At 36.7% G+C, this 26562-nt stretch overlaps 1 protein-coding gene and 1 long non-coding RNA gene across 2 annotated transcripts in view; one reads left to right on the top strand and one right to left on the bottom strand.

The window, feature by feature from the left end:
• Window positions 1-26562, bottom strand: part of nek11 (NIMA-related kinase 11) — a 111060-nt gene that overhangs the window by 40663 nt on the left and 43835 nt on the right. Inside the window, exons 9-13 of the mRNA XM_079836114.1 lie at window positions 21308-21393; window positions 16567-16686; window positions 15084-15174; window positions 14798-14927; window positions 281-420 (exon numbers count right to left, since the gene is read on the bottom strand). Of these exons, the coding sequence (XP_079692240.1) occupies window positions 281-420; window positions 14798-14927; window positions 15084-15174; window positions 16567-16686; window positions 21308-21393 (567 nt within the window). The remainder of the gene's footprint in view (window positions 1-280; window positions 421-14797; window positions 14928-15083; window positions 15175-16566; window positions 16687-21307; window positions 21394-26562) is intronic.
• Window positions 10855-12424, top strand: LOC307138027. The gene is made up of 3 exons (XR_013817986.1): window positions 10855-10983; window positions 11098-11157; window positions 12314-12424. It is a non-coding gene; the product is annotated as an uncharacterized lncRNA (long non-coding RNA).

Below are 26562 nucleotides of genomic sequence, written 5' to 3'. Positions count from 1 at the left end.
GGGTGTGGAATGACATGAGGGTGAGTAATTCATGACAAAAATTACATTTTTGGGTGAACTATCCCTTTAGTTTGTAGCTACAAGAAAAGAGTGTATATCTTGGACTGTAAATATATTTATGCTATATTATTTTGTTTTAGTTTTGTTTTGCTGATAGATCTCATATGAAAACTCTAATTATAGTGTGTACAATTTATCGAGACATCTTTAAATGTAAATATCACACAGTCACACAAGCTGATTGACAAGAGCTTCTCTCTGGCGGCGGATCTCTCCTCACCTGTCCACATGTCTGACAGGAAGGGTCTGTGGGGAGATCATCCTCTGAGTCTTCCTCTCCATCTGAATCTGCCTCCGAGCATGACTCAAATTCATCCACGAAGTAAAATGCCTCTGCCACCTGAGGATCCTCTGGGATTGCTGAAACGATTAAAAAGCAGCAAAGATTTAACCGATACTCTAAATTGTTGAGCAATGTTTTGAAATGACAGGTAGCTTCTATCATTAACACTTTAACACATTTTCTGCTTTATTACACTGAGCTGTTGGCATCCACCCATACAATGTGAATGGATCTGTGCCAGTTTTATCTCTGAAGCAGAAAATAACTCACTGAATACCTCTACACCAAACACTTCTGTGGACAAATGAACACGACAACCTCTCAGACACACACATGAATTCCTGGGCCTGCGACCAAGATTAGTTTCATGCCTCTGATTCTATTAGACAGCGGGACACAATCAGAGACACAAAGATGGCAGGAGAGATGGAGGGAGCAAGAGAGGGATGTTGGACTGTACTTTACTCTGACTCATGTTCTCACAGTTTCATTTTCTTCTGTAGAGCTCTCCAACCGAGCACTATCCTGCGGTAATATGCATGAACAGTAATGCATCAGCATGCACATTTACACCTACATCCACCATACAAGACCAACAACCAAGGATAACATGCCCACCCAAGTTACAAATAGAACAGAAGTCACTTATTACCGACAGGTCATGGTTTGGCTGGTTAGCTCATTCCGGTTAGCCCCTGCTGGTAGATGATGTAACTGCACCACATGACTGCAAAAGCATCTTTCTTCTGACAGCCATTCATTAGCATGTATTCTCATGAAATACATAATTTTGCAATCATGTTTTTTAACAATGATTTAATAACGCGAGAGGCCCGTGCCGCACCACACCATCCTCTGCTTTTCAGGCCTGTCTAAACTAGTAAATTGCTGTGCCCCAATGAAGGAGCAACCTGCAATTTAGAATTAAAGAACAGAGCCCTGGGAGCACATTTACAACACTACAGATCTGTTTTATCCAGTAAAGAGGATTAGTCATGACAAAGAGCAGAAAGAGCATTCCACTGCATCACTATGCAGGAAGCTTCAGTGATTCAATTCAGTCATTTCAAATGATTGTGTGTTCCGACCTCAGTCCTGCCTCATTGACTCTGTTTATGTCTGTTTTATACAGAAACATCCTCACAAAAAATGTGCACAAATCCTCCTAGCAGAGGACACACATTTTTTGTGAGGATGTTTCTGAGGAACATTAGGTTGTACTTTGCCAAGGATTGTAGTATTCTTCTAAAGCAGAGGACTGTGTCATCCACAACTTTTTCCATTTGAATGTTACCTTTAGAAACCATTAAAATCACATTTAAATGGTAAATGATCAAGATAAATGAAAAACCCTTTGGAAGACAGTAAGCATTTTTCAGAGAACATTTCGATTCCTAACTTTATTGATTCCAATTAGCGATGTTAATGCCAAACAACCATTAGCTGTTTCTTGTCATTTACTTTCCACTCTCTTAGCCAAATACTGAGAGCACTTACTGGGGTCAAGGTTTCTCAATAGTTCCCCAGTAAATGACCCTTGCACTATTTCTACACCGGATGCGACAACTGTTAACAGCTTGAGGCTGAAATAGAATGTATATCTTAATGATATATACAGACTGACGGATAGAGATAGACAGACAGATAGACAGACATACATATATACAGACAGACAGACAGCTAGATAGATAGATAGACATACATATAGAGATAGACAGACAGACAGACAGACAGACATGCAGATAGATAGACAGAGATAGACATATGGATAGATATAAAGATAGATCATTAGACAGACAGACATACATATAGAGATTGACAGATAGATAGACATACATATAGAGATATGCAGACAGACAGACAGACAGATAGAGATAGACAGACAGACACATAGCTATAGACAGACAGATAGACAGAGATAGACAGACAGATAGACAGACAGACAGATAGATAAACATACATATAGATAGACGTTCAGACAAATAGCTATATATACAGACAGACAGACAGCTAGATAGACAGATAGATAGACATACATATAGAGATAGACAGACAGATAGCTATAGATAGACAGACATATAGCTATAGATAGACAGAGATAGACAGACATATAGCTATAGATAGACAGAGATAGACAGACAGATAGCTATAGATAGACAGAGATAGACAGAGATAGACAGACAGATAGAGATAGACAGAGACAGACAGACAGACAGACAGACAGACAGACAGACAGACAGACAGACAGACAGACAGACAGACAGACAGACAGACAGACAGACAGACAGACAGACAGACAGACAGACAGACAGACAGACAGACAGACAGACAGACAGACAGACAGACAGACAGACAGATAGATAGATAGATAGATAGATAGATAGATAGATAGATAGATAGATAGATAGATAGATAGATAGATAGATAGATAGATAGATAGATAGATAGATAGATAGATATAGACAGACAGACATTCAAATAGATATAGACAGGCAAACAGACAGACTGACAAACAGACAAATAGATATAGACAGACAGACATACTGACAGATAGAGATAGACAGACAGACAGATAGCTATAGACAGAGAGGCAGACAGAGAGGCAGGCAGGCAGACAGACAGACAGACAGACAGACAGACAGACAGACAGATAGAGATAGACAGACAGACAAATGGATATAGACAGACAGACAGACAGACAGGCAGACAGACATTCAAATAGATATAGACAGGCAAACAGACAGACTGACAAACAGACAAATAGATATAGACAGACATACTGACAGATAGAGATAGACAGACAGACAGATAGCTATAGGCAGGCAGGCAGGCAGGCAGGCAGGCAGACAGACAGACAGACAGACAGACAGACAGACAGACAGACAGACAGACAGACAGACAGACAGACAGACAGACAGACAGACAGACAGACAGACAGACAGACAGACAGACAGACAGACAGACAGACAGACAGACAGACAGACAGACAGACAGACAGACAGACAGACAGACAGACAGACAGACAGACAGACAGACAGACAGACAGACAGACAGACAGACAGACAGACAGACAGACAGACAGACAGACAGACAGATAGATAGATAGATAGATAGATAGATAGATAGATAGATAGATAGATAGATAGATAGATAGATAGATAGATAGATAGATAGATAGATAGATAGATAGATAGATAGATAGATAGATAGATAGATAGATAGATATAGACAGACAGACAGACAGATATTAACCCAGATTAAAATTAATTGTGGTGAAAGCACTGTAATACATGGCATCTCGTGGCTAACTGCTATATATATATATATATTTTTTTTTTTTTCATTTCATGCAGTACTCTATAATATGTACTCTATCTAGAGTACTAATTAATAATACTAACAGTAGTGATTTATGCAAACTAATTAAAGAGAGCCGGTTACAGGCTGGAGACAATTATGCTGACAAGGTTTGCACATAATGTGTTTATAGTCACTTATTCATTTGAATGGCATCTTTCAAAGGCACAGAAGTCCCCGGAGTAGTCATTATAGTTTAACTGCAGACATGAGCAGAATGAGACCGTATGTTTATCTACTTCCAAACTCAAGAAGATCACCAGAATGGGCCGTCTGGGCCATTGAATAACATGCAAATATAAAACTATGAACTCTCAAAATGACAAGCGAAGTAAAATAATGAAAAGATATTCATCCCAGAAGAGCATTTAACGTTGTTTATGATGTAGCTGGGTTTACCTGCTCAGTGTTTCTGCTGGGCGACTTTAAGTAAACTATACAAAACATGTGCACAATTATACTTTTAGCATTAATCATGCATTATTCATTCAATTGAGTTCATTGAGTTCTCCTTGCCTTCAAGATAACTTGAAGCATGAGGTTTTATGGAAGCCAAATAATAAATACATCAAGGACAAGAGACTTGACTGCGTTTGACTTAAAACCCAGCCGCAATGTATCACTTCTTTAAATTTTTATAATATATATATCCACATACTTTTCCTTCCCATATATTTCCAGTTACATACAATATTTCAGACAAACACGCATTTCAGATTCACAGTGTTCACCCGGCATCCTCTATCGATAAATCACACCGTGTGGATTCTCCCCAAGTCCTCTAAGAGCACAGCTGTGGCTCTGAACTCATTTAAAACATCTCATTTACAGACGAATCTAAAGTGATCAGAGGCAGGAACTGATAGATAACCTCTCAGGACTTCCAGTAAACACGTCTCTGAGATTTATCATAATGACACCAAAACCTGATTAAGGAGGCGTTTTGGCCATAACTTATCTTTCCCTTGATGCATATAATGATGGAGGTAAAAGAATGAGTCAGACCAGATCAGATTCCGCACATACTCACAGCCAATGCAAAATTACAGATATGTCAAAAATCTGGTTAACGGCCACCACACAAATATTAGCTTAAGCCAATTGTATGATTGAGCAATAAAGCAAATGAGTACCCATCAGAAAGGAACAGGTCATCTTATACAAACATGCAAACATAAATGCAAAACATTATCTGATATTCATGGCTTAATAATAATATACAGTGGCCATAAAAAGTATTTGGACACTTTTGGATACATTTCAAATGTCACTGCATTAGATAATACATCATCCATGTGGCGTCTGCAAACTAATGATGCTACAGTGGAACTATTCTCAAAGTAACTTCACTTTCCTTTTAACCAACTGGTGTCAAGGGCTGTGTCCGAAATGCATCGGCCTTACTGCCCATCTGCTAATGACTGTATGAAGAAAACAAAAAAAAATTTAATAAAAAAAATATTTAAATATTAAAAATATTTTATCACCATTACATCATTCAAGTGCCAGAATTGAATGACTACAATGCTTATTAGGGACCAAGCACCGAAGGTGTGTAGGTGCGTTCTTATTATTATTCTTTCGCCATGCATGGGAGTCTATGGCAGCACATAGAACCGCTTGTGGGAAAGCTATGAAATTTGGCACACAGATAGGGGACAGTCTGAAATGTCACCATAACAAATTTGGAGTGTAAGACTGGAGAAACTGGAAGAACTGTATGAGATGGCGACTCTCTATGAAAACAAAGGAAATTTACATTTGAACTCTCTCTTGTGAAAGCGGCATCCCTACCCAAGGCTCAGCCACACTGAGTCAATCACCTTAATTTACATTTCATCCTCCTCATCTCTCCTCTCCACATGTTGAGATGGCCTGGGATTCACCAAGGGCCTATGTTGGTGTTGGTGTGAACAATTACTATACATGTTTGGTATAATTTGAAACCTCTTAGTGCGACTGATACAAAGGTCTCATTCCCATAGAAGTAAACCAAAAGGTAATAAAGGTTTTAAGAGTTTAGATATTTTAGCTTACTGTGGTGGGTGTCCTCTACCAATTGGTCTTTCATGCATATTACCTCCTGCCCTCAAGGTCTGGAAAGGTCCAAATCCTTTATTTTTCTCTGAATCTCTGAAAAGTTGTTGACACTTTCCACTCTGTCCTGCTATGGTGTTGACTGGTGATATCAATTTCCATATTGATCATCCTAATTGTGTTAAAACTGCTACCTTTTCGGACATTTTGGATGGTGTTGATATTAAGCAGCATGTTACTTTTCCGACCCATAGGTTGGGCCATATATTGGATGTGGTTTGCTCTGCTGATGTTGGTATCCAATCTCTTGATGGTATTGATATGAGTATAAGTGACCACAGACTTATTACTTTTGACACGAATGTTATGTCTTCACGATCCATTTCTGAGCGCATTATTACATTTCATAACATCAAGCACATGGACTTCACTCTTTTCGACTTCTGTCTCTGGGCTTCCCACTACTAACTCTGTAGAGCACTATAATTCCATGCTATCTGCACTTCTGGATGAGTTTGCACCTGTGCGAGAACGGGTTGTTACTTTTAGGAAACTCTGTCCATGGTATACCCTGGAGTTACGTTTAATGAAAGCTGCTGGCAGGCAATTAGAACGGCAGTACAAAAAATCTTCTCTACACTCAACAACAGTCTGCTTACCATTATGCGTTGAATACTGCACGTAAGAACTATTATTCAAGCATCATTGGTAATGCTGAAACTAATTCTAAATTTGTTTAAGACTGTTGATAATCTTCTTAAACCAACTAAGGTCATTGTTCACTCCTCTGTTGACCAGTGTAAGAAGTTTCTTCATTATTTCACTGGTGAGATTGAGGGCATATACAGCTCTTTAATCACTATCAGCCCAGGTGAGCTAGTTTTTCAAACTTTTCAAACTTTGAAATGGTTGGAGTTGATTTTATTATGAGTACAGTGAAGTCCATGAATTCAACTACTAGTATTTTGGATCCGGTTCCCTGCTCGGTTATTATGAACTGCCTTGCATCAATATGCCCTCATATGACTTCAATTGTGAACTTATCATTGAGTTCTGGAATTCAAAATAGCTGCCATTACACCAGTCCTAAGAAGACTGGCTGTGATGTTTCTGATTTGTCCAATTACGGGCCCATTTCTAACCTCCCATTCTTAGCTAAAGTTCTGGAGCGTGTTGTGGCTATTCAGTTAAATAGTCACCTAGCACTGAACAGTCTTTTAAATCCCAACCCCTGAAAAACAACCCCACACCATAATCCCCCCTCCACCAACTTTACACTTGGCACAATGCAGTCAGGCAAGTACAGTTATCCTGGCAACCGTCAAACCTAGACTCGTCCATCGGATTGCCAGACAGAGAAGCGTGATTCATCACTCCAGAGAACACGTCTCCACTGCTCTAGAGTCCAGTGGCGGCGTGCTTTACACCACTGCTCCACTGAAATTTCACAAATGCACAGGTGACAACCGATCACGGTAGCACGCTTGAATTCACTGAGCTCCTGAGAGTTACCCTTTCTTTCACAAATGTTTGTAGAAGCGTCTGCATGCTTAGGTGCTTGATTTTAAACACCTGTGGCCAAGGAAGTGATTGGAACACCTGAATTCAATGATTTTGAGGGGTGTCCCAATATTTTTGGCAATATAGTGTATAACTGACTTTAAAAATAACACTATACTGTTCAAAAGTTTGCGGTTGGTAAGATATTTTAATGTTTTGGAAAGAAGTCTCTTATACTCACCAAGGTTGCATTTATTTGATTCAAATTTCTGTAAAAAAAATAATACTGTAAAATATTGTAAAATTTAAAATAACATTTTTTATTTTACTGTACTGTAAAATGTAATTTATTTTTGAGATGGCAAAACTACATTTTCCACCCTACATTTTTTTGTTTGTTCGAGAAGCCATTTTACTCCGATAATCATCACAATAGGAAAGAAAATACAAAGAAATTATAACATTATAAATGTCTTTACTGTCACTTTAATTGGTTCATTGTTTGGTCATGTTAGTTAGTTCACAGTGCATTAACTAATGTATGTATGCATGTATGTATGTATGTATGTATGAATGTATGTGTGTATATATACACATACAAAAAAACATTTGTTTCTCTCTGTAATTCTGTATCTAGATGTCTGATGTCTGACTAGAATAGACTAGATGTCTGTCTACTTTACACTGCATGAAAACACTGAAATCCGGCACTATCCGGGCATGGTATACTCCTGTGTAATTTGATGTTTACCGGATGTATGTGGGAAAAAGCGGATCAGAGTAACACGGAACAGTATATTTCCAGAAAAACCCGGAAACCTCACGTATGCGGACGTATACAGGAATCCGTGAAATTTCACGGACATATACAGCTGAAACACTGCTGGGTGTGCTAGGACTGAAGACTGTTAGGTGTGAAGAAGACCTTTCATATGTTAATGACTGACACTTGTGCTGGCTGTTCTCAGAGGGAGGACTTCAGGATTGAGAATTATCTCTGGTCTACTGTAGGCTACAGCAAACAAGCTTTTTGCACAGAAAAAATAATTCTTAAGGCCCTGAAACACTAAACTGAACTAGCAATGACTAAAGCCGACTGTGGGGTTGGTTCACGTTGCCTGGGTCTGGGCCAAACCATCAGAATGGTGTGTCAGGGCCTTAAAACCACTGCATGAAAAGAGTCTCTTAATCAAATATTTTTTATAAAAACAGTACAAAATAAAAACCCTGTCTGAACATATACGTTCACAAAAAAATCTGAATATGTAATGAAATAAACAAAGAAATGTAATGGAATTAACAAAGGATAATTAACCAAACATTTTAGACTATCCCCAAACAATTTTTGCAAAGTTTTACAAATTGTAGGCAATAATAGAATTAAATAAAGAGGAGATGAAATGTGGAAAATGAAAAAGTTTGTTTTAAAAACACCAAAAACTGATATGCTCAAAATAAAAATATGGAATAAAAAAGAGCAGGGATTCACTTGCTCAAGAAACACAGAAACACAAGCAGATCTTTCAGCTCTGCAACTGTTCACAAAAAGTGTCACTCCAAGATTCTTAACTTTAACACGCTGCAAAAGAGGGGCGTTTTGAGGTTTGAAATCCACCACTCACAATAGATGTCGGTGCAACCAATAAGGTTACCAATAAAAATAAGGCAACCAATAAAAATAATCCTAATTTTACAGAAAAAAACTTCAGTTTATTTACAGTATTTTCTTGTAATTTTGAATTATGTTTAAAACGATGTAAAATTACAAACAATATCTAAATAAACAACTTGACTGTTATTTTAAGGATTATATCATTAATGACAAACTACAGTAATTCTCATTTTTTTATACAGGAACATCACTGTATTATTTTTCTGTTTTCATAAATAACAAATTCATGCAAAATTACAAACAATATCTGTAAATTAACAACTGTAATACAATATTTAGCTCATTATATTAAAGATTTATGTTTATGTCCATACTAACAATTTAACATTATTCTTTGTCATTTTGAAGTAAATCTTATTAGTTTTATATTTACACTGTTAAAATAAAAACCTAAAAAAAACAGCAGCTACAGCTGCAAAACAAAAACCGTAAAATTAAAGTCAAATATCTTAAGTCAAATAAAGTTAAAAAACTTCACAGAAATTTACATTAAACGTTTTAGAGAAAACACTATTAGTTTACAGATTTTTCCTTATTTAAATTAAGATATTTTAATTTAATTTTCTGTTTTACAGTGAAGGTGTATTTTTACATTCAATTCTGGATACAAATATAACAAAATATATAGCAAACTAAATATCAAACAATAATTGTTTTTAAAGAGTACAAATCTGCACTGCTCTCCAGGTTGAAACTTCTGCCCACACCACAAAACACCATTTGACCAATTAATTCAATATAACAGCAAATAAAAATAAATATATACATTTTCTAACTGTTGTTTAAAACAAGTTTTTTCTATATTTGCAAGGCTATTTGCTGTCTTTCCGTGTTCTTTTGAGCGTGATTGGTCAATCTGAACGTCATCCAGAAATCTGGCCAATGACAGTGCGCGCCTTCAGTTTGAATTATACACTCGTTGCCGTTGCCGTTGGAGTTGATCGTGGCTCGCGGGGACGCGACGCGATCGCGGCTTCTAATCTTCACGTCGGTCTATTAATGGCATTGCATGGACCATTTAAACCTGTTAAAATCTTATTTTGAACGAATTTTGATGGTGGGATGTCGACTGAGAACGAAAAAACATGAATACGAACAGACTAAGTTTCCAATGGCGGACAGCAGACGGCAGAAGGTAACGTAAATCCCTTTATATTTTTTCTACTGCTCATCAAGATATAACGTTAGTGCATTAAAGTCATATGCTAATCGTGATTAACTTACATATTCTGTGTTTTGTTGTGTTGTAATATTGTTAAGATAGGGCTGGGTGTTATGGCGATCTGATGATACTGACTATTGTTAGCGATTTTGCTGTAAACGTTAACATTACCTTTTTATATTGCGGAATGGGAATATAGCGTATATAACGCAGCACTGACTGTACTAAAACTTTTTGACATTTTGACAAGGAAACATGCATGAATGTAGAATAATGAACGGGACATGCATGTGTTTAAATAAGCCTCTCTCAGACAGCATGCGATCCCGAAATCAATTATCTTTCTGTAAAATGCACACAGTTATCTCAGTAAGCCTGTCATGTGAGGTATTCACTTGATTTAAACAGTCAGTTATGTCTTAAGTAAAGTCAAACAGTTCAAGTTAACGTGGGGAAACCCGGATGCGTGTCATTCTGTGCACCGTTCTTAAAGGGGCTGCAGCTTTGTTATCATTTTAATAAAACAAAAGAATAGAGAAGACCTTCTGCTTCTTTAAGAATCAAGTGATATTAATTAATTGAATATCATACAGTGAAGACTTTTAAAGCAGTATTATTCTGTAGCATTTTAATAAAAAATCCATCAAAATAAATATATTGTGATATCGTTATTGTAAAATAAAATTTCTCATGTATGTATAATTATATGGTCATGATGCCCATCCCTACTGTCAGCTAGTTTTAAGATCAAGCTTGTCATAAAATGTAACAGAGCTTTGGAATGAGTAATCTGAGAACACTGTCATGTACACTTGTTCAACAGAGAGGACAGGAAACCACCATACTTGGACTCTGAAAAATTATAGGCAAACCAGGATTTTGGATCTACTGTGAAGTTTTTGTATGGGCCTGGTGAGTATGTTTTGCAAGTCCTTGTCCGTAAGTTGATAATTAATATTAATGTTTTATCAAACAAATTAATATTCATTTGTGTGTGTGCATGTTTCTTCCCCCCTCATGATCCAGAAGTTTTGGATCCATGATCCTGAAGAACTTTTACAGATGTTGACCCTGAATGTGTAAAAGGTAATCTTAAAAATTATTTTAATGTTCTCTGTTTTTTTCTGTAATGTAGACGCATGCATTTTCTGTGAAGTTGCTTTGAAACAATATCAGGGTTTTTCCTACATTGAAAATTTTTTGCCGGCCGCCAAAACAAATTTTTGTCCCGCCAAAGCCTTATTTGATGAGTTATTGTGATTTATGAGTGATGTAGAACAGATGACTGCTGCACTTGAGTTAACTGAGTGACAGAGAGAACGACCAGTGAGCTCCTACCCCGCTCGCACTCTCTCTCTGTCTTCAAAATAAGCATTCTTAGCTTTCTAATGTTTCACATTTTACGTTAATCAAAATCAAAAGGTCGGAAGACCGAATCCATGTTGCACGTGGCGCTATCAGACGTCTTCCTTTAATTACCGCTGGGTGTGAAATGCGCTCAAAAAACATTGACTGATTCTCTGACCAGCTGCATAAAGCATACTTTAAATAAACAGGAAACAAATCCTATCCGGTTATGTAGTGTTTTCTGTGTGTTGACAAATCTTTCGCGATGTTCTAAAGACGGGATTCACACACAACGCGTCTGCTAATGTCCGATTCGCCACCTAATGACTCCTTTGAACTGAATCATTTTAACAACTGGTTAGAACAACTGATCTGCCCAACACTGAACTCACGAATTAGTTTAATCATTTACTCAGAACAACACCTGAAATGAGAACACAAGTGTGCTTACCCAATTTAGCAAGAGTGGATAGTAAGAATTAGTTTTAATTATCAACAGTCTTTCAGCTTATTTATGTTCATAATGTGTAGTAAAATAAATCGCCTAAAATCATTTAGTTTAGACTGGAGTGAGGTGAACCCAGAACAAAGTTGTTGTTAGCTAGCTGATTGTATATGGCAGAAAATTAGGCTATTTGTTCATTTTTTTAATATTGATATGAGTGTGTGTGTGTGTGTGTGTGTGTGTGTGTGTGTGTGTGTGTGTGTGTGTGTGTGTGTGTGTGTGTGTGTGTGTGGATGACCATGTCTGTCAGCCACCACCGAAGACCATTTTTGACCCAGGAAAAACCCTGAATATGTATTGTGAAAAGCGCTATACAAATACATTTTAATTGAATTGTTTTACTTACTTTTATTGGCATTAACTATATATTATTAATGTATTATTTGGCAGGTCGCAAGATGTATTTTATTTTGTGAGACTTTGCTGAGGAAGTATTCTTTGGCTCAGTCTGAAAAGGCCCAGAAAAGAAACACTATGAAGAACATCACACAGAACCGTCAGAGAAAGAAACGGGTAAGTTAAGAAACCGGTTAAGCTTTTTCCCCCCAGAATGTTACTATACTCCTCTCTGAGTTTTAGTGGTTAATTTACTGTCATGTTTTGCAGTTGCTGGAGACCAGGTCCAGGGTTGCACAAACCAACACAGAACCTGTGGAAGACCGCAACTATAGACCTGATGAAGATGAAGATGATGATGCTGTTGTTGATGGAAGGCCAGTGTGGATGGTTTGGCTAGCTCAAACAACATTGTGTTAGAGTTGGTCACAATTATTTTATAATTATAATTTTAATATTCAATTGTTCCATTTTATATTTTCTTTATTCCTATGTTTATATACTTATACTTTTATTGGTTCCCATATATAGAACATTTACATATATTTTATATACACTTTTTAATTTATAGATTTCTTTGTCTCGTTTTAGATTGTATACTTTGTATGTTTGTTCCTTTTTAGATGTCCATGTTGCTTTTGATCTCCACGTTTTGTATTGTTGTTCCTCTTACGTCGCCTTCCTTTAGAAACATTTTGTTCACTTATCTTTTCCCCCATTCATTTTAATGTATGTTTATAATGCTCTTTGTTCTTTTAATTTGGTTATATTGTTTACTTGGAATATTTATGTGTATTTTATATACACTTTTTTTTGTCTTATAAATTTATTGTTCTCATTTTATATTGTTTAATTTGTATATTTATTCTTTTCCTTTTTATGTTCACTGTGTATTTTATTCCTTTACATCTGTCTTTTAAATGCATTTTGTTAATTTTTTTTCCCTTTTTGTTTCTTTACCAATTCAATTTAACGTATATTTATGTTCTTTGGACTGTTTATATTTTTACATTTGTTCCTTTACATTTTCATCCCTTTTAAATACATTTAGTTCACTTGTTTTTGTTTCACCATTGTTTTAATGTTCGTTTATAATGCTGTTAAGAATGTTTTTTTTTTATATATATACCTTTTTAATAAATATTTCAGACTTTCTCAAATTGTTTTGTGTGTATTTTTCTTTTGGGAGGGAGAGGGGATTATTTTTTATATATATATATTATATATTAATTAGCGAAATCTGCATAGCTGGCCTATAACCAATCAAGTCCCTATGCTACAAAACCTAGCCCACCCTTAGCCTTAGAAGTAACCAATAAAGTCACTTGACTGGGTTTTCAATGCGTCCTGTTCTCCAATAGCAGTCTGGGTTTTGGGAGTGGTTTTAAAAAAAACAACCAATCCAGTTTGAGATGAAGGACCAATAGGGGATGGAAGGCAAAGCTGTTTAGAGGTGTGAAAATGTCTCCTGGGAAAAACTTGATGGGATTATTTGCCATGGCAACAAATGGCTGTAGCATGGGAGTATACGGCCACAACATACATCCGATTTGGTACCATTTCGGATGAATACGGACATATACGGATCCATGGAATTTGACCTATCCGGCCAGTATACTCCTGGATTCTTCCGAATTTCAGCAGTGTATACAGGAGTATCCTGGTCCGGATACACCTTTTTTCATGCAGTGTTAGATGTCTGTTGACTCATACTAGACCTAATTCATGAGTACACACAACTACAGTAGGCCATCTCTGATGTACAGTGGGATCTGGATAAATCAGCATACCAGCAGAAACTGTTCACAGGCTGAGTTCTGAGGTCCTAACTCCAATAAGGGATGAAACTAAACTTCCAATTTCTCACTTTACTTATCATTTGTTCATAAAAGCAGGCAACTTCTGCTCTGATAAATCTGTGCGGAGGAACATCATTAAAACGTCTAGGAATCATTTGACTTTCAAATCAAAACGGAATCTTTTTTTTTATCTCTTTTAAATGTGTGTGTGTCTGGCAGTGCAGTGTAATACTCATGGTACCTCGCTCTGTTCTGGGATCTGTTGTTTGTTAAACCATGGTGAAAGAGGCACTGGAGCGCCAAGCACACAATGAATTTTAATGAAGATGTAGAAGAAAAAGAAAGTAATTTCAGATGGAAAGTTAAACTTTCTGATTTGGAAGAGAAGGGTGGAATTTCATCAGAACACATTTCATAATAGACAAGTAGAAAAGTATCAAGGGAGCTAGGTTTCAAATTGCTTTAATTAATTTACTTGCTGAAAGTTTAATTAATCAATGTGTGGGAAAAAAATCTGTCTTTTCCAACTTAAGGACTTTTCATGCCACACTTAACCTTGGGTTATTGCCTTATTAGGCAACTTTTAACCCTCGGAAATGCAATGTTTCACTCTTATGATTCTGAAAGAGGATTAAGCAATGCTTTTAACCCTGGGTTATGGTCAATGTCAGCCCTGGTGTCAACGCAGAGCTACAATTTCTCCCACTTGACCTTAAGCTACAGTTAAATTACCACTCACCATGGTCTTTTGACACAGACGTGCACATCTTATCAGAGAGATGAGAAATGCTTCCCACTGGTTCTGAGTTTCTTTTTGGTGTCTCACGCTGAATCAGTTGAGTCTTGTTAACTCCTTCTTCAGTTCTCACCTTTTGAAAAGATGTAAAAACACAGATGCTGTAACAAAGGTTGCTCAGGGATGAGCATATCTTCTATTCTTATTTCTCTCACAATAAAAAGCTATATTTAAACAAATTGTAGCCGTTAATTACGCATAATGTCTGACAGGAATCCTATCCACATACCTTTAGAACATCCACATTGACTTTCTGAAAATTTGACTTGTACTCTTGCATGCGAAGATGGTTTTCTTGATATTTTTCCTCCACAATTTTCCTATAGTAAGACAGTAAGAGTATGTGCATATATAACCATTTATGTTATATATGTAATTGGCATAGTTCACTCAAAAATGTGGAACACAAAATAAGATAAATGTAATACAACAAACTAACAATAATATCTCATTTGTTAACATTAGTTAATGTACTAACTAGCATGAACAAACACTGAACAATATATACTGTATATAAAAAAAACTGTATTTTTAAAATGGGTGATTCCCGGAGATTTGAGATTTAGCGTGCTTTATGTCAACCAATCTCGCTCGTTGTGACAACTAACCTTTGCCGGTGTCGTGACATTTCATCCTACCCGTCAGATTGTCCTACCAGGGCTTACTGCGCTATAAGATATGGATATTAATAAAGCCTCAAATCACATGCATATGATGCTGGTAGCACAATCTGATAGGTAGCATTTTACATCAATATAATATTTAATATATTTATATTTACATAGTTTTAAGGGTAGGTTTAGGGTAGGGGTATGGATATTAATAAAGCCTCAAATCACATGCATATGATGCTGGTAGCATTTTTTGCTGTCGAATTGTGCTACCTACTGTTTTAATGGGAGGTAGCAAAATCTGACACGGTAGGACAAATCGACAGAACACCGGAGCAACTTTTCTCAATTTACGGAAATGACAAGATACACAAGAGCGAGTGACGTATGTATGCAATTCTGCGAAAACTATCCTGACAGGTCTAAAATATAAACACTTATAATAGGCTTACCATAGTGAATCAGGGTAAGACTAAAACGTGTTTTGGAAGAAGGATTAATGATGTATTGACTACTGATTATTACATTCATTTTAAACCAAAAAGTTACATAGTGTATCTTTAACATTAACTAAGATTTATAAATGCTATAGAAGTATTGTTCAATCTTAGTTAGTTATGTTAAATAATGTAGTTAACTAATGTTAACAAATGAAACCTTATTGTAAAGTGTTATATAAAAAAAATAAAAAAAAATTGTATCCATACATTAAAAATCAACGGGGACCAATGTTGTTTGGACCCCAATGTTCATCTAAATATATATTCTGTACTGTAGAAGAATATTATACAGGTTTGGAACAACATGAGTGCATGTTGAGGAACAGCATTTTCTTTTTGGGTAAACAATATAGTGTAATAATGTGCATAATACATCAGTTTGTTTTTGAGTGTGACACGAGTCAATGTTGACTGTTCCGATTCTATCAGTGCATCACATTTTAGAAAAAGAATCAGAGCTGACGTGAGACGCGCTGCCAAATATCCTTGCACCATGAAAAGAGAAAAGCCCTGACACTCATGCTAACTTTATGGAATGAACTGCGAGTCACATTTCATTAACATTCAGTGTAACACGGTCAGTGAACTGAACGTCACTCACTTCAACTTTCTTGCTTTCTCATCTGCTGTTTGTAGTTTCCGGAGCCGCATACGTTCTCTCGGGCTCATTTTCTGCACCTCTGATCTCTCCCGCAGTGTCTGCAGATGTACCTTCTTCTGCCTGTGGGGTTCAAGGACTGCATTTACTGTAATGACAAAAGACTACTCCTTTGCTTTACAGACATTTTTTTGGATTGTGTGATGAGGGCTGATGTAATAAAGTTGTTGATGTTGTTCATGATTTTGCCATTGGGGATTATTAGTCAGCATATACTGTATGTATATATATATATATATATATATATATATACACACATCAATTAGGCATAACATTGTGACCTATTCCAAATATTGTGTTGGCTCTTTTTGCTGCCAAAACAAGCCTGACCCATCAAGGCATGGACTCCACTAGACCCCTGAAGGTGTGCTGTGGTATCTGGCACCAAGATGATAGCAGCAGATCCTTTAAGTCCTGTAAGTTGCGAGGTGAGGCCTCCATGTTCAGTACATCCCACAGATGCTCGATTGGATTGAGAACGGAGGAATTTGGAGGCCATGTCAACACCTCAAACCTGTTGTCGTGCTCCTCAAACCATTCCTGACCCATTTTTGCTTTGTGGCATTATCTTGCTGAAAGAGGCCACCAGGGAATACCGTTTCCATGAAAAGGTGTAAATGGTCTGCAACAATGCTTAGGAAGATTGTACATGTCAAAGTAACCATCCACATTGATGGCAGAATAAAAGGATTCCCCGCAGAACATTGCCCAAAGCATCACACTGCCTCTGCTGTCTTTGCCTTCTTCCCATAGTGGATCCTGGTGCCATGTGTTCCCCCAGTAAGCAACAAACACGCACCCGACCATCCACGTGATGTAAAAGAAAACGTGATTCATCAGACCAGGCCACCTTCTTCCATTGCTCCGTGGTCCAGTTCTGATGCTCACGGTGGTGGACAGGGGTCAGCCTCATACACAAAAAACTGCGATGCACTGTGTATTCTGACACCTTTCTATCAGAACCAGCATTAACTTCTTGAGCAATTTGAGCTACAGTAGCTCGTCTGTTTGATCGGACCACACGGGCCAGCCTTCGCTCCCCACGTGCATCAATGAGCCTTGGCCACTCATGAACTTGTCGCCGGTATACCACTGTTCCTTCCTTGGACCACTTTTGATACTGACCACTGCAGGCCGGGAACACCCCACAAGAGCTGCAGTTTTGGAGATGCTCTGACCCAGTCGTCTAGCCATCACAATTTGGCCCTTGTCAAACTCGCTCAAATACTTTCGCTTGCCCATTTTTCCTGCTTCTAAACACATCAACTTTGAGGGCAAAATGTTCACTTGCTGCCTAATATATCCCACCCACTAAAAGGTTATTTACTTCACTTCATCATAATGCTATGCCTGATCGGTGTATATATACATACACCAGCCAATATACAGTATACACACACACACACACACACACACACACACACACACACACACACACACACACACACACACACAGTGTGTATATTGATTGGTAGAGCATTTATAATTCATGACATTTTCAAAATAAATGGGGGATTTCATTTGAAGTTAGAATTTAATCCAACAAAAAAGAGAGTAGAATTCAAACAAGGAAAAGTATATCATTAGGTTATTCATGAGTTAAGTTAGAAGTTGTGTTAGACAGCTTCAGATGCTTTGTGTGCAGTCTTTGGACACCAGGCATACTAGAACAGCGTTTGAAAAAGCTAATGAGCAAAAGGTTCAGTCAGATTCTCAGTTCAATTCAAGGCCGCATTTAGACTCATGCAAATAGCTTAGCTCTGTGCCTCACAGTGAGCACAAACAAAAAGGAAAATGAAAAGGTCCAAAAGAACTCGTTGATTTTTTGATACATAAGACAAAATATGTCCCAGAGCTTTACCTACTATTTGTTTTTAAACTAGTAACATTAACAGTTTGAACAGCATCACACAAATGTACAGTATTGTAACATTTCATTTAATCATTTCATTATTTGATCAAAATTATGATGTATATTATCACTTACTACTACCTAAACCATGTCCTCATAACATAACTCAATTCTTCATAATTACTTCTATACTGAAGATTCAATTATTTTACTTACATTAAAAAGACAAATATATTATAATTTAAAGAAATACTATTACTGTACATGTCCTGACAGAAGCTATAGTAACCTAAAAAAACAAAATGGATCCTACATTTAATAAATGTGCAATATGGAAAGTGAATGCTAGATTTTTCAGCGCTCTTAATCCTAAATAATTCCATGATACACTACCGTTCAAACATTTGGAGTTGGCAAATGTTCTGTTTTTAATGTACAGTCAAACCAAAATGACACCAGATATAATTTTTTTTCTAGTGGGTGCAGGACACTATAGTTCATTGATGTAAGTGAGGATAGGAAAATTAAGTAAACTGTGACATATTATACCTAAAAATTCTTCATACAGTGTATGAAAAATTTATCAAAATTAGGGACCAAAATTATTCAGACACTTTTTATTCAAAACATTGAAAATGGTTATTTTAAATTGTAATAATATTTCACAAAATTACAGATTTTACTGTATTTTTGATCAACGTAAGGTACTTAGTCAAATCAAAATGTATTTAGACTCCTTCAACGTTTTCTCACATTATCAGTTTATTCACCATAATTTAGAAAATGGTAGTAAAATATGACTAGAATTCAGTTAAACTGTGTCAGAACAAATTCAGAACAAATTCAGAACAATTTTTTCTTTAATTGCTAATGCGACCTTTTACACCACATACTAAACAAAATGAAGCATTGCTTGGTAATTGGCAGACTTTAATTGGTATTATCTAATTGTGTACATAATTTAACAGCTGACAGCCGATTGCTTGATTGTAATCCATTAAATACCTTTCTATCCTAAGTTCAAAGTTATCTGACATTATAAAGATGAATTTGTTCTGACACAGTTTAACTGAATTCTAGTCATATTTTACTACCATTTTCTAAATTATAGCGAATAAACTGATAATGTGAGAAAACGTTGAAGGAGTCTAAATACATTTTAGTTTGACTAAGTACCTTACGTTGATCAAAAATACAGTAAAAACTGTAATTTTGTGAAATATTATTACAATTTAAAATAACCATTTTCAATGTTTTATATATTTTAAAACGTAATTAATTTGTGATGGCAACAGTTCCAGCCCTACCTAATAAGCAATATAAGCGGTTGCATAGGGCCCCTGTGGCCACCAGGCGTTAAGACAATAATGCATACGTTTGATAAAGTTTGCTTGTGCTAGTCGTGTGCGCTAATGTTTGAAAATGAAGAGGTGGCGAGACTATCAATCTAGTGCAGAGAAGAGGAAAATAGGGAAAAAAAGTGAACAAGAGTGTTACATTTTAAAAAGATATTGTTAAAAATGGCGGTTGCTGCATCATGTCTTATTGGTTTAATTCAGCATTCACAAGCGCTTTGAAGGCGATGTGCCATGGTATCAGTGTTTATTATCGTGGGCACTTAAAAATACGTTAATAACTCTAGATACCTTAATATCCAAATTGCTTAGATTTTTAGAATGCATATTAGCTTATTTTCCATCCACCAGTGCAATTGTACAATACTGCGTGCTTGCTGCGTGTAAATTCGATCTGGTTTTCGCATGAACCATCTGTGCAAGCAGTGAAGGCCTACTTAAATACTTTTCGAACATGTGTTTGTACACTTTTTATCTGGACTAAAACATGCCAGCTCAGAACAGTAGCCTATTTATTCTCTATTATTATAATTATTATTAATATACTATTCTCTATTGTAATTTTAATAACCCATTGGCAGGTGTTTTTGCTTTATTAAAGCATTAACTCCCTAAATGTTGATACATTTATCTAAAAGCAATCGTTCAAATCTTCAAACATTTTAAAAGTTTGCATAACTAAAGATTATCTTCATATTATATCTTGAAAGATAAATATATTAAGTAAGACAATTTGGTCAAACTTTACAATAAGGTGTCAGTGTACAGTGGAATGTGTTGGGGGTGGTTAGGTGAAACTGTAGGTAGTGGGGGCCCCTTTTGGAAATCTGCTTAGGGCCCCCAAACTGCTAGGGCCGGCCCTGGATGGCAAAGTTGAATTTTCTGCATCATTACTACGGTCTTCAATGTCACACGATCCTTCAGAAATCATTCTAATATGCTGATTTGGTGCTCAAGAAACATTTCTTATAACCAGTGTTGAAAACTTTCTGACCCCAAACTTTTAAACGGCAGTGTACAAACTTTTTTACAATTTTGAAACCTATTTTGCAGTAATCAAAATTCAATTAACTGCCCTTGTTAGATTTTTCCTATGCACTGTTGGCTTTAACTTTGCATAGATTTTCACTAGGTCATAGCTAAATATGATTGGCACACGCTATGGTGACAACATTTTCAATTAGTGTGGAAAGCGATGACTGAATTAATGAAAGTCTGCTGCTCATAGACTGCCACCTGATTAACATGTTCCAAACACTGGGTACGCAGCAACATAGCTACATATTTTTAGGTCCTGCCAACAAGCGTGTGTGAAAATTGCAAAAGAAAAAACCCCACAAAAACAGTCCTGCTCCCAGAGATCCCTGGTGTATAGTCATGCAATTCTCAGCTGACAGCATCTTTGCAGGAACAGAGAAGTGAGACTGCCTGTAAATGTCTCTTTCTCTCTGGGACTCGTGACTGTGGATTCACTTACAGTGCTCTCAGGATCTGCGATGCATCTCTCTCTCCCCCCATCGACTTGTCTCGCAGTGTCAGGCTAAAGAACTTGTGTTTCATGCTCTGCAGTGAGAAAAATAACAAAAGAGATGAAATATCTGTTAATGCTTCTCTGTTGAGGCTTGTAAAAGTTACAATTTCCTGAGGAGATACAAAAACAAAAAGCAAAACAGCAGCAGCAAAGCTAGTGTTCAATCAGTATAAACCATTGCACAGGCCTGTGTTTTACTCCTGCAGTTCTCAGAACTCTTGAATCAGAGATAACAGGAAAGGAAGAGAAAGACTGATATAATCATCCTCCGGGAGGAATCTGCCCTGAGCACATTTGAAGAAAAATACGAGACATTTGTAAGGCGCAAATTACACAGGCAGAAGAAAGCCTTGGAAACTGTTCACAACAACAGAGGGAAAAGCCATCAGAGAGTATTGTGTTCAGAGTTGTCGTTTAGATGCCCTCTCCTTCTCTGATTACATGTTTCTGAGATGGTGATGGTGTAATAGCTGGTGGAAGACACATCCCACCAGGAGCTTTCAGATGGGGGTTAGGGAATTTTGCCTTCCCAAGGCAAAAACGTATTACGAAGCGCCCTGGCGTAAACAGGTCAATGCAAGTGATGAAAGGGTGCTATAACTGCAAATACTGTAACCAAGATGCATTAAACGAAGGCTATAAAAATGCCTAGAGAGCAATTATATTTTCAAAGTGTGATTTATGTGATGAAAAATACTAATGGCATGTACAGTAGCTGTTGTTAAGCAGCCATTAGAATTGCTTTCTACATGATGTTTGTGTTGCAGTTATTAACAGAAGACATCTTCATCTGGATGTGGGCGTTATGGAAGGTCTTGTGATCTGGATGCTTACATCCAACAAAACATATATGCTGTACATGATATAATTATGTACTATGTATATAAATAGAGGAAGAATTAATTAAGGATCATACCTGATGCAGCTGTTCTGAGTGGTCTGTGATCTGACTCGCCTCATTTCATTATATTTTTACATTGGATTGGATGCCAGCAGTACTTTAACCGCCAACTGTTATTTTACACAGAAAGTTGGAAAAAGGCCCAGATCTATGATGAAGTCGCACCAGGCAGCGCAACAAGAAGTTTAGCTTTAGTTATGGTAATTGACAAAGGCAAAAATAAATTAGGAGAAGCACTGAAAAAATTATATAATAATCACATTCCTACTGTATTTGGGAAATAGTAGGCTAAAACCGTCTACAGGGCTCAGTACAGTACAAGGATTTGTCTATTAGCTTGTGCCGAGCTCACACTGCACGATTTTAGGCCCGATTTTGACAAATGCCCTCTCAGGGCTATTCAATTGGCGGCCCGCGGGCCAAATGCGGCCCGGGCGCAACCTCCGAGTGGCCCAACCTGTGGTCCCTCCCATAGACATAATAAATTCATATATATTATTTATAAATTATAATTTAATATAATTATTAATAAATATATATCAATTATTATAAACTATTTATTAATGGTCCTACGTAAATTCATACAGTAGTACAGACCACGTAGCCTAGCAACAAGCGTTCCGGTAGTAGCCTAGAGATTACTTTCAGTATGCCTTTATCAAAACTGGGTTGGGTTGGGTTGGTAAATTGGCAATGAAAACTATAAGTTTAACCCTGCCTGGACTGACAAATACTTGTTTATTTTACCACCACATCCAATACTGTGCAATACTGTGCTTTTTACTGTATGCACTTTGAGATGTTCCTAGGTCAAATGTGTGCAAGCAGGGGCGTCAGACTGGGGGTAAAACCAGAACTGATTAAGGGGAGAGAGGGCCCTTGAAAAGTCAGGAATATTGTTTAATTCGGAGTGCAAATAGCGTGCCTTGTTGGCAAGTGCTATCCGCATTAGCTTCGGCTAACAATATAATAAAAATCGAGGTTACATCAACATCTTCAGGGGCGCAATCGATAGAGCGTAAGGCTTAGAGATCATGGTTTTGACGCGATCGACACACGGTTTGAATCCGCCTTGTGGTTTGCTCTTAATCCCTTTTCCCATCACACATCACATCGGAAAGGCATTTACTTTGAATAAAAAAATAAGAAAATGTTCTAAAATTGGAAATGAAGTGTCTAACGAAATGTTTAATAATAATAAAAGTACAAAGTACGAGCCACCGCATGCAATTCTTAAAGGGCCAGTGTACAATTTTAGCATGCAACATATTTCAATGTAAAATTAGAGAATGATTATCTAAATAGTACACACAAATAAATAAAGTTTACATTCTAAACACAAATACTTAAAGACTGAAATGCACCACATAATTTGCAATATTTGTCAGTGAAAATAAGCAAAATAAGGCTCCTACAGGTGTAGGGAGGGCTTTTATTGTCCCATTAAGACAGCATCCATTTAATCATTTTAATAAATATAATCATTTACACTTGTTATTATTGCATCCTGTTTATGTACAACAATACTGAGGTGCAAATAGTATGTATCTGTCAAGATAAAGTATAAATTGCATATTATTACTATTTTCACATATTGCAAAGAACTTCTACTTTTATATGGTGTAAATAGAATCTATTTTGTACTTATTAAAGCTATTTCACTTTGTAAATAGCATCCATCACTATTTTCACTTAGAGCAAATAGCCTCTGCCTATTTTATTTTGGGAACATGAGGGCCCATCAGGACTGCCAATGAATAGGGCCCGGGATCTTGTGCTACGCCCCTGTGTGCAATATGTTTATTTTGCTTCAAAAGGAAACTTAATGTTATGTCTAATAGCCTACTACTGTGCACTATTTTGTTTAATGCACTTTGTGATCAGATATGTCAGATATGTAGTTAGCCTAGGTCAGTTTTTTTTTCGTAAGCGGAAAAAATTGGGGCTACCTCAGATTCTGTTCATTTAGCTCTTTTATTGTTTTTTTTATGCACCTTTTGCTGTGCAAACTGACCAAAGTTAAATAGAAACAATGAATAAACCTTATGTTTTTCAATAAATTTGTGTTGGTTTTAAAATTTGACATTACGAGCTGCTTCGCCGCTAAAATGACTGGCCCAGCCAACCTTCTTGGTTTGAAAATCTGGCCCAACTGAATTTGTAATTGAATAGCCCAGCCCTGGCCTACATCATAGGCAAATCGGTGCTCGTGTACGCGAGTGACAATCACGCAGTGTGAATTATCAAAGACGCGATCAAACAGAATCGCAGATGAGTCGCCGACGCCTGTGAGATATTTGTCATGCTAAATATCTGGACTTGTCGGCGATTCAAACTCCTGCTGTGTGAAATTAGCCTGGTCCAACCAAGCTCCCGTCCATTTCATTTGTACAGAGAGTCTGGCCGCTCTCCATTGACAAGCGTTAACTTCCTTGAAGGCGGGTTCTCTGGTGAAGTTTAAAACTATTGGATCTGCCATAACCAATCGCTAACGTTTAGCGCACAACATCAACGTCATCGTTCTCACCCACTCCCTCTGTTCGCTGATTGGACCGGTTAAAATTTGACCAGAGAAAACCAGAGAATATCCCGCAATCCCAGACGGAGTACTGAAGGAAAATGAAAATTGAGTGGACGTACGTAGGAGGGCGGAGCCAGGCTAGTGTGAAATGTGTTCTGACTGAAAATACAGTCAATGAGAAAGCAAGACACACGGCAGCGGGAGGTTCAGGGAAGAGTTATAGAACAGAATATCAGTATTTTAATAGATATATTTACATATTGATCACAAACTTTCTGCAGTTTATCATTTTTAATAACAATTCCAGTCTCGTGCGAGAACTCCGGTCTGACACACGCTGGATCTCATGTTGCTTACTTGTCACATTTCACGTGTGTTTGCTTGTGAAACGTAGTTTGCGCACCGGAGAGAGTTGTCGGTGATTCTTCCTATTGTAAAGTCATGCAGTGACTGAATGCTCGCCCAGATAGTCATGCAGTGTGAAAAGAGCAGTGTTCCGACGAGTTTGAAAATCGTGCAGTCTGAACTCGGCATTAGTCGGGCCAATAATTCCGAATTTTTCTTGCCCTGCCAACATTTTCACTGGCACTATCATAAAATAATTTTAATAACTGCTAGAAATATTACATATACATTTTTAAAAACTATAAATATTATAATTTTTGGTAACACTTTACAATAAGGTTGTATTAGTTAACATTAGTTAATGCATTAGTTAACATGAACTAACCATGAACAACACCTCTGTTCAGCATTAGTTAATCTTTGTTAACGTAAGTTAATAAAAATACAGCTGTTCATGGTTTGTTCATGTTAGTTCACAGTGCATTAACTAATGTTAACAAGATCTGAATAATGCATTACTAAATGTTGAAATGAACATTAACAAAGATAAATAATTGCTTTATAAGTGCATTTCATTATTAGTTCATGTTAACTAATGTAGTTAACTAATGTTAACTAATGAACCTTATTGTAAAGTGTAACCACTTTTTTTACAAACTGAAAATATGCAACAAACTGTAAATTATGCAGCTATAATATAACTATAGATTAATAAACACTTTTGTTGTTGGAAAAAGATGGCATTCAATGCAAAACAAAATGATTGGCATATATTTTTCAACACAGTCTTACTAACGTTTTCAAGATTATCAATTAAATATTGCAAATTCAACTTAATCAACTTAAGTTAGCCAGCTAGATAACATTATACATTTTAAGTTTGAAAGTATAAAATAAATTGATGTACGAATTTTAATGATAACGCAACATTGGCCCAAAAGTGACTGGCTTGAAGGCCCCAGGCCAAATAGAATAAAATTAAGTTCTAATTATAAATATAATCAAAATAAAATAAAATAAATTAAAATAAAGAAGAAAAATTAAATACAAATATGTCTGTCATACTAGAGCTTATGGTACCGACCAGAGTAAGCTTTCCTTATTTTTGAGCTTTGGTCTGCAATTTTTTTTACCAAGATTGTTTTGAGGAATTTGGATTTGAATTTCTGATTTATCTAAGCTTCTCAGAGAAAAGTAGTCCTGTCCAAATAGGGCTAAGGAAACGTTTGTGGAAATGTTCTAAGCTTTTATACATGTACAGAATGATAATTTGCCCGAAAGATGCATAAAAATTCATATATGCCGGGGAACAAGCCACAATCGATACAATCACCAAACGGCAACAATGCCAATCACTGATATTTCAACAGTACAATTTGAAAAGGTTGCGCACAGGGTGAGTCAAATGTGATGGCGAATCGATGATGTGATGAG

This window comes from Gobio gobio (assembly GCF_949357685.1).
Source record: "Gobio gobio genome assembly, chromosome: 15".
NCBI classification, from domain to species: domain Eukaryota; kingdom Metazoa; phylum Chordata; class Actinopteri; order Cypriniformes; family Gobionidae; genus Gobio; species Gobio gobio.
The sequence above is the reverse complement of the archived record's forward strand: the minus strand, read 5'-3'. Positions and strand labels throughout refer to the sequence as shown.